Raw genomic sequence first — 9,519 nt, 5'->3', positions numbered from 1 at the left:
AGACCGGTGCCTGCGTTAAACCCGCCTGTGGAAGTGGAAGGTTTCTAAGGAGCTTCTCGGTGGTTTTGGTTTTGTTTTTCTTAAAACTCTTGGCTCAGACGATGGGAGCATGAAACATCATTGTGGCAATAAGTCTCATGAAGCTGAATCGAGCTAGCAGTTACCTAGAAGTGTGGGTTTTTCTCATTTTAAAAGCCGGTTTGAAGTTTTCTAGATAGTCCTTGGTTTTTACAGTTTACCATAAAGAATCCAAATCCAGGAGAAACTAAATTAATGGAATTAAGAACTTTTCCCCTGCTGTGAAAGTTTTCCATGGCTAAGATATTTCTGTGCAATGTACTCCTGAGTAGGATAGGACATCAGAGGTGTAATGGTCTGTGGTTGATATGGAGAACACCAATATATCCTGTCTCTACACCTCTACAATATAACAAACGGGAATATCAAATGTTGCATAGTGGAGCTAAGCCCAAAACAAAATCAGGTGGTTCATCTGTCAGTAGGTATTATGGAATTCCATGTGGAATTCCTTCCCAAAGGATGTAGAGGCAAAAGAATTTCAAAGAGACACCAGAGCAGGACTGGAGGAAAGATCTGTTAAAGTTTGCCAACAGGCAAACCACACTAGGTCAAATGAATCCCCCAAACCAAAAATAACTGGAGGCAGAGAGCACTTGGCAGAGGTGGATGCCCTGCACACATATTTTTTTGTGGCATCTGTTTATCCCTGCTTTGGGTGACATTAGACTAATTGAACCTTTGGTCTGAACAACTGTGGTGATTATTTTGTGCCTCCTAAATTTTCCTAGATATCCAGTAAGGGTGAGCACCTTACTGGGAATCTCTCTTTTTCCATGTTTTTCAAAAAATGCAGGAACTTAAGTTTGCTGAGAGTTCTATCCCATTATTAAATTTAGGCCAAAGAAATTAGTCTGCTCTAAAGTTCTGGGCAGAGAGAGTGACAGAAAACCAAATTTGCCATAATCTTTTAGGAAAGCATTATGAGATCTCTCACAAAAATGGTGGTCCTATATTTGAGATAAGAAGTAAGAAATCTCAAAAAAAATGAAGGTGCTAACGGATAGGAAAGACTTCTTTTGCCTTTAGGGCTTCGTATGACAAAAGGGGATGGCATCTGTTTTTTGGTTGTTCGGGGGTTTTTTCTTCCTGTGACTTTTAAGAGAATGATTCTTTAGTTACTAAGATTTTAGAGAGAATTTCCATTTTACATTTGGTTTAGTATGTTTTAGCTCCACCTGTCTTCTCTGTTCAGTGAAGAGTAACATGTCATGTAATGCACTTTATCAAAGATAAAACTCTGGGCAAAAGCTCAACATGCCTTTGTCAGAACTCTTCAGATTTTTCTAGGAAACACAAAAGCTTTTTCCCAAGTCAGCAGTCTTTTTGGGTTGGTCTTCCAATTCTCTTGTCCCTTTGATTTAAGACAAACATCCTGAACTTTCTCTAGAGGACAAAAAAAAAAGTCCAGTGATTTTAAATATGGTGCAGTTGAGTGAGTCTTTTACTGTTGAATTGCTGAATTGTGTTTATTCTAAACTTTTTTTCTTTTCTTTTTTTTTAATTTTAGAATTACCCAGGATGTCTTCACTAACAGAAAAGGACAGACCAATTGTTCAGCTGTTACTGAGCTCTGGCACTTGCCCACGATGTATTTTGAGGTTCTGCTGCGTGGGATCACAGACACTTTATAGACGTCCATACAAGGTTCGTTATTTGTATTCCTAATTAGCATGTGTGAATGTATGAATGCAGTGTTCCTTGCCCTACCTTGGAGGAGAAGGTGGTTGTATTCTTGGGCTCTTTGCCTGAGAGGAAAACGCTTTGCAGAATGAGTAGTGAAAAATGACTGCTGCTACACTGTGCAATTTTGAGAAATTACAAGAATCATAGAATATAACACTTGTTGTGGGTTAAATGTTAAGTTTGACTGTGAAAGTTGCTATGTATTCTGTGAAAACATCAGAAACCAGGGCATGTTAGCTTCTGCACAGCATGGCGCTATGACTTGAAGCAGAGCAGCTGTGACTGTTCCCTCTGCTCTTTTTCCTTTAATGTAACAAGTAGTAAAGGGGCGGTGGGCAGTGCAACGGATGCAGAGGATGAGCCATCTATGCTCCAAACTTTTTTGCCTCATAATTCCTCTTCTTTCAGTAGAATTGGTAGGGGAATGTAACTGAAGAATTGCAGAGCACAGGTTAAGGATAAATCTTCCTTTTTCAATCAGTCAAACACAGTATTATTCGGCATCCTTTTTAGCTGACCTTAGTGCTAAAATGCAGTGTTCTTCAAAATTTTCCTAGCTGTGCAGAATCATTCTTGCCTTTGCCCTTGTATTGATGCTCCTCAACTTGGTTTGGGCTATTTGCTCCTTCTCCATACTGGTTCTTTGAGACCTCTCTCACTGTGTAAGCCAAATAAACATCTCCATTTACCTGGTCTAATCCCTTGTCTTTATGCTTGCATCTTCTGGTATCTGTCTTGATTGTTTCACCTTTGTTCAAGTTTAGACTCTCTGAAATTAGTTTTTACCATCTTTCTTCCTTATCCTTTTCCATTTTCTATCAATCATTTGAGAAGTATTCATTCTGTATGCCATTTTTTATCCTTTTGCATTTCTACCTAATTTTCCTCTGAATTGCAACAACACAGTAACTGCTGTCTTTGTTACTGAAGACCTTTTAATAAATCTTTCTTTGTGAATGATATCTTGCCTCTATCTCTCACCGTTCCTAAAATTCAGAGACATGCAGGTAATTCTTCTCTCTCCTTGCCAGCACATCTTTTAGTTTTTCTAGGCTTCTCTCTTTATATGAAGTTCTTCCTCTATGTATTTTATTTCACCCTCACCTGTATCTGCTTTCATTTTCTTCTCATACTATACTAGCCATCTCTCTTCCTAATGAAGCTGGAGGAATTAAATTCTAACATAATCTAAATGACAAAAAGGCAATAAACATCTGTTTTCATTGAATAGCGATGGGGCCAAAGATAAATGCATTTCTGCAAGTCAGGTCTGTCAAATGTTTTCACTCTTCTTGGATGATAAGTCTGTTTAGCAAAATTCAATTTCTCTGGATAACATTTTGAGAGAAATACAGCTTGGAGGTTTTTAATTGTGTAGATGTCTTTTGTTATAAAGTCCAAATTACTAGTTACATACACAAAGACCAAACTGGAATGGTTAGTACTGCCTTTTAGAATTGTGTTTGTAAGTGCTTTTTACACCATTGGAAAAAAGAGATAAAGCCAACAGTATGATTCCTCTGTTTGTGCTAGGATTTGATGAAGGATTTAAAAGAATTTCTGAAAAATAATGAAGAAAAAGAAGATACGGTTTGTTTTGACGTAGTTGATCCACCTTGTAAGAGAATCAGACTTGAACACACAGAAGAAGGGTCTGATGATCTGAACCACAATGGAGCGCTCCAGCAGATTCCTCCACTTAACAATGAAAATACTGCAACAGAGAACTCAGCTGTGAAGGTTTGCAATGTGTGTTTGGGAATTCTTCAGGAGTTCTGCGAGGTTGACTTTGTTAAAAAGGTAAATAACCAGTTCTTAATCTTTATGTGTACTTTTATGGAAGCTCATGTATGTTGGGGCCTACAGTATAGAGCTGGTGATTAAAAACACGATGCAGTTAAACAATTGAAAGACAGCAGAAAACGAACCGAAACATTCACCTGTTTTGGCTATTTGAAATGCAGATGGCGCCATTCCACTACATACCGCTCACTGACAGCGTTGCGTACCTCCTGTGCAGCTGGGAAATGAAATTTGGCGGTGTGACCATATTTTACCCAGGCCTTGTCAACAAAAATAGCAGCGCAGGTGCAATGGAATGACTGCTAGGAGCACATTTTCCTACGCAAAGGACTAAGTGGTTATGTGAATTTAGGAGATAACCTGAGGTTCAGCTGCTTCGATTACAAGGAAAACCTCACTGTAAATGGTGACCTCTCTTCACTTTTTTTATGTGAAGGGAAAATGAGGAGACATCAACTGCTGTGCTCTTAACTACATGTTCCTAATATAGCACGCGTCTGTCTTTACAGTGTGCTACTATTTAGAAAGCCACAAAGAAAGATGTTTTGGTGATGCAACAGATTGTAGATAATGGAGAAAATACGAGTTAGGGGAGAATATGGGCATAATGAGTGCTGCAAACATCATCTCTGAGCAATAAAATTGCTTATGTGACAAACCAAAATATCAGCGAGAAAAATCACACGTGCATTTAAGATGTTTAAGAGAATTTTAATAGAAAAGAATTTGGTTTCATAGCATGAATATATCTAAAAATGAGACTAAACAGAAACCACAGTATATAGTTTCTGTTCTTGCAGTGCATGATGTTTCTTTTTTGTTTCCATTGTCAGAGTATATATATTTTTACAGAATTCACTTCTAAGACTTGTGTCAGAGTTGAGTAGCAATGGAAAATCTGACAGCCTTTGTTAAGGCACTGCAAAACCTGATTATTTTATAAGGAAATATCCTTATCTGAGATGTTGATTTCACCTTGAAAGCTCAGAATTTGTCTTTAACGTTCACTAAAATCACTGACATTTTGGACTTCTCCATGTGTGTTTAAGCTTGCTTCCAGTAGGGATACCCAGCCAGCAGCTCTCGCTAGTCTACTTTAAAATGTTTGATGTGGGTTTGGGTTCTTACTTTATTTCAAGTGACAAACATGATTTTTTACGGCAAAGAGTGATTATGAATTAATACTGTGGATGCCTTTTGTTTCCATTTTATCTGAGGATCTTAAGCATTTTTATTGTCACAGAATTGTGTCTCTGCCATAAAGAAAGGCATTCCAAGTCGTCTCTTCTAGCCTTTGGTCACTATGGTGTAATTCATTGCACTAAGATTTCGGTATATAGTTGGTCCTAGCACTAAAAGTTTAGTTGTTTCATAGCAATATGGATACAATTTGTTAGTAACTTTTTCTTTTTTTAACAGAACAAAAAAGCTTATGTTTCAATAAATGGTTAGGGATTACTCTGGTTTGTATGTTTGGCATCTATCTGAATCCATTAACATGGATTTACAGTGATTACCCTAGAATAAAGAACATCCTAAAAGATTATCAACTCGGTTCCATTGCTGTGGTTTAATATTAAAATCCTTCTCTTACAGGTGTGCCAAAAGGTTAATTCCGCTGACTACCAGTTCACTAGTTTTGTATTTTCTGTGTCACTTCCCCCACAGCTGTCTGTTAGGGAGGTAAGTGTTTGAAGGTATTTCTTCATAACTTAAATGCATATTAAAGAAAGTAACTGTGGAATGTACAAGCTGGAGGTGGTTTCATTTTTAATTGCTATTGTTTAAAAAAACCCAAAACACATGCTAGAAGTGAAGTCTGCTCTCCCCTTCCTTGTTGGTGAGTATTATTTTAATTAACAAAGTGTCTGAGTCACTTCAGTTTTCAGTTAGCCCAGGAGTTACTTTACAGCTGAAAACCTAAAAGGAGTTTCTTTAAACCCTTGGTGTATTGTTCCCTTTGGTGCGGATGCCAGCTCTGCTTTGTGGATGTTCTCGGAGAAGGAACTGCACAGCTGGTGCCTTTCCTGAAATAAATGATAATTGGTAGTGCAGAATACAAATGAAGGAATTTGGAGACGAATTCTTTAACTGTTCAGCGTTTTAAATGATGTGAAAACACACATTTTAATAGTCACCTGTCCTGGGCATTGTTGAAAGTCTAGATTTGTAAAACTAGTTTCTAGCAGTTGTAAAATTACTGATTTTCCTGGCAATTTTAATCAAACTTAAATTGTTTACATTTCAGTCATTTAGTTACAGAAGATAATGATAACATGGAGGGGTGTATAACCCTGGTAATTATTTTTTTTTAATTGAGGGACAATGCTAAGCATAGTATAGCTTGATCAATAAAATGCTGGGTTTTGCTTAGTTGTGAGATGTTTTACGATGTTCCCCTGCTTTCTGATAAAAAATGTTGCAAAAATACTGTTCTAAAGGGCAATATATAAATCTTTACAATAGATGCCTGCTGTGGTAGTATGTAGTAGAAGCTGTAGTGAACATGGCAGAAAGAAGTGTAGGTCTTCTTGGATTTATATATGAACCTGTGGTGAGGTCTGTTCTCATCCCACATAGCATGATTGTTAAATAATCTACACTTTTAGTGTTGATTTGTACTGTTAGTTCTGGCACCTTGGGCTAATGCCAGTGTAATAGCTACTTCTAAGTCTTCTTGAACATAAGATTCTCTACTTCCCATCTGAAATTAAGTGTAGTTGGTGTGTTTGCTTCAGCTGTCACTGTGTCTGGTAAAATAATCCCAGAACAAATTGCTTTGTGCTTTCTGAATGGATGAACTCTCCTGACTCCCATTTGATTTTTATGGTCATCCAAAAAATTAGATATGTTAACAAAACCCACTTTCAGGCTAGATGAGTATATGGATGCATGCGTGTGTGCCCGTGATGCCCCGTGAAACTCCAAATATATGTCAAACTTACTCCAACTTTGTGCCCGGTGTAAGATTAGGTGTTTAAAAAAAGAGGAGCCTTATTATTTTTAGGGTACTATTGATCAGGTCTTTTCCATTTCCAGTCTACCTTTGCTAGCCATTTCTGAGACTTCCCTTACTCTCTTCATTATAGCCTTAATGAGCAAAACCAAAGCGGTGCACAGAATCTTTTGGGTAGAGTCCCAGCTGCAATTCCTGTGTTGTCAAGTTCTTAATACATTTCCATGATGCATCTTTGTCTTGACAGCTATAGTTTATCTAGCTTAAAAATAACTAGGTTTTGGGTTTTTTTTTCCCCATAGCATAGCTATATAACAATGGAGGTGAGGAAAGAAAAATTTGATGTTACTGTTCTTCCTCACCTTCCTTGTGGGTCTTTGCCAGAATGCCTCGGTAGAGGGTGTTATTGCATTGCAGTTCTAGCTCAGTGATGTTCTCACATTAATCTGAACAAGCAGAGCAAGTGTTTCTGTCTGCTTTGGACGCAGACTTGGCTGTAAATGGAAGCAAAAAATAATAGTTTGCTTCAGGGAGTTCCTCTTTCCAATTGAAATATTGATGATGCACTGAGACTGTGTGGACTGGGAAAACTGACTTAGCAAATGCAGTTGGTAGAAACCCAGATTTATTACTTTATAGTAACTTTGTCTTCTAAGTGCAATAAATTATTGGTTTGATAAGAGGGATGAGATGTAATTTTTAACCTGTCCATCTGCTTCATTCGAAGTATTTTGTCCTTCTATTCAAGCAAACAAACACTACTACAGTGCTTGGTACAACCAAGGGAATAAAGTTGTTACATGGGTCCAGAAATGAATAGGTGGAGTGAGATGGGTGAGTAGGAAGCTCCAAAACCAGATCTGTTCTCTTTAGAAACAGTTTTGGTTTATCTGTGAGCAGGTCTGCATTAGGAAGTTTCTGCTGGCCCTTCTATTCCATCCCTTCAGTCTTGCCAAATGCTAAACCAGATGTTTGTGTAGCTGTGCTTTAACTGAAGGGCTGAAAATGGGTGATGGTGGAGAAAGAAGCTCTTTAAAATCATGGGGGTTTATTTACCACCTATCCATTCATCACTTCAAAAAATAATTGGTAAAAAGAGTTCCTGTTTTACAGTTACCGAAAAGCAGCAAGTAATGTAATATGTCAGAATATCTCAAATATCTCAAAATGTTCTGTGTTGAAAAGAGGTCTTTTGTTAAATGCTGCTTTTAATTCTTTGAACTGCACTTAACAAGAACATATGTAATTTTATCATAAAAGGACACCCCAAAGACAGCTTCCCTCCCATTGACCTTTTGTATGACACGCAGGTTTTCTCTGACTTCTTTTCAACAAAAAATTAGAAACTGCCTTTTAATATTACCTTCAACTAATTTAATTATGACAGTTGTCATCCTGCCAAGTCTAAAATGTACGATAGGAGCTGAGGAAGAGTGGCACATAAAATTTACATTTGCATAGTATTTGTACCTGTAATGCAAAGAAGCTATCACCTCTTTCCACAAGTAGGATATTTGATTAAAATAAATCATAAATACAGGAGTCCCAAGTTTGTGTCAGACAACTATATTAGAATATGAAGTGAGTCATGCCCTTCAAAAGGGTGACTGTTAGCTATGTGTGTAGTCTCAGTTGTGATCCATCATCCTGGTACTTGCTACAAGGACATTGATGCAAATAGCATCTGTAGTCATTACTCCCTGTAGGACTGCGTATACCTCATCGTGGAATTCCCCATCTCGAAGCTCTTTTCTAATACAGTGAAAAAAATGCCGTGGCTGGGATTGCACATGGTATTTCAACTGTTGCCACTGTGATCCCTCAGATAGCATCAGAATAATATCCTGCAGCTTGTAATCAATATAGTGCCTGAGCTAGTGTATTTGAGAAATATATTTGCTGTTAAGCGTTGCCCTGCAGGCTTGAGTTCTGTAATGAGCATTTTTCATTTTCAAACCACTTCACAAACATAAAGTAATTATGAAGTAGAGGGATCTGATCCCCTGCTTCACACACAGCGGGGAGAGGTTTGGCTGGCTTGGTGGTTGAATGTGATTTGGAATTTGGGATCTTTTGGTTTCTGTGCTCACAGTACCCTAATCTATTGTTTCCTCTTAATTGAAGGGGAAAAGTAATGTCTTTAATTCTCTTTCTATTTTGAAGTCAAGAGAGAGGAGATTAAATTTGACCTGTGGTCTCATTTTAGCATAGCTACTTACATGCAGAAGTTTTCTCTATTTTGTAACTGTACTCATGTAAAACAGGGGAAAGGAGCGAGATGAGCCACCCGACTGAGTACCAAACCTACATGTGCTTTAAATCAAGGCATATGAGATTTTTTTTTAAATTGACGTTTGTCAAACGCAGATTTCTAGACCTGGTTCTGTGGTTGTCATATTCTCTAGTTCAGAATTATGTTTAAGGAATTTCAATTGGACACTATTTTTATTTATTGTTTTATCTGGATTATTATGCAAACAAGATTTTTTTTTTTGTTTTGTGAAGCAGTCTTACTCATACTGTCTACATATGCAGGGTAGTGAATCACAGTGAATTTGAGTAAACAGTAGTCCATCAATACAACTACATTTATTTTGTTCAGTAGTGTGCTGTTTTGTGTATCATGTATCTAACAAAGTTTGTGTTCTCCACCATCCCTCTTTCTCCTTAATATTTCTAGCATTGGTTTTAGGATTCCCTCATTCTTTAGATGTACCAAAGGAAGGATAATAGACATTTTCTTGATTGAGTTCCTCTATCAGCGTGTAAAAGAGATCTGTGATGTGGTTACTTCTGATATCAATGAAAAGATGATGTGATCCTGGCTCTGCTCCTTTAAGTTTGATACATGTTTTCAAACCTCTTCATTAGCATTATTTCCTTGACGATAGACATCTCAACAGGGTTTGGGGGGAGGTCATTCTCAAAGCCAGGGAAGGGATTTAAAATTCTGAAGAATTTAAATCAGTGATTTTCACAGCTTTTGAAATACCAAC

The 9,519-nt window shown here is 37.5% G+C and overlaps 1 protein-coding gene across 3 annotated transcripts in view; it reads left to right on the top strand.

The window, feature by feature from the left end:
- Positions 1-26: 26 nt before the first annotated feature.
- Positions 27-9,519, top strand: part of PUS10 (pseudouridine synthase 10) — a 35,006-nt gene continuing 25,513 nt past the window's right edge. For 2 of the 3 annotated variants that reach the window (XM_035896965.1, XM_035896967.1), the window contains exons 1-4: positions 27-172; positions 1,589-1,725; positions 3,298-3,564; positions 5,164-5,250. In XM_035896965.1, coding sequence (XP_035752858.1) covers positions 1,600-1,725; positions 3,298-3,564; positions 5,164-5,250 — 480 coding nt within the window. In that variant the 5' untranslated portion in view covers positions 27-172; positions 1,589-1,599. Of the gene's footprint in view, positions 173-1,588; positions 1,726-3,297; positions 3,565-5,163; positions 5,251-9,519 lie in introns of those variants that run through there. The other variant, XM_035896966.1, reaches the window with a different exon arrangement.

This window comes from Egretta garzetta, unplaced genomic scaffold (genome assembly GCF_000687185.1).
Source record: "Egretta garzetta isolate BGI_Z169 unplaced genomic scaffold, ASM68718v1 scaffold306, whole genome shotgun sequence".
NCBI classification, from domain to species: Eukaryota; Metazoa; Chordata; class Aves; order Pelecaniformes; family Ardeidae; genus Egretta; species Egretta garzetta.
This window is presented reverse-complemented; position numbering and strand designations above follow the sequence as displayed.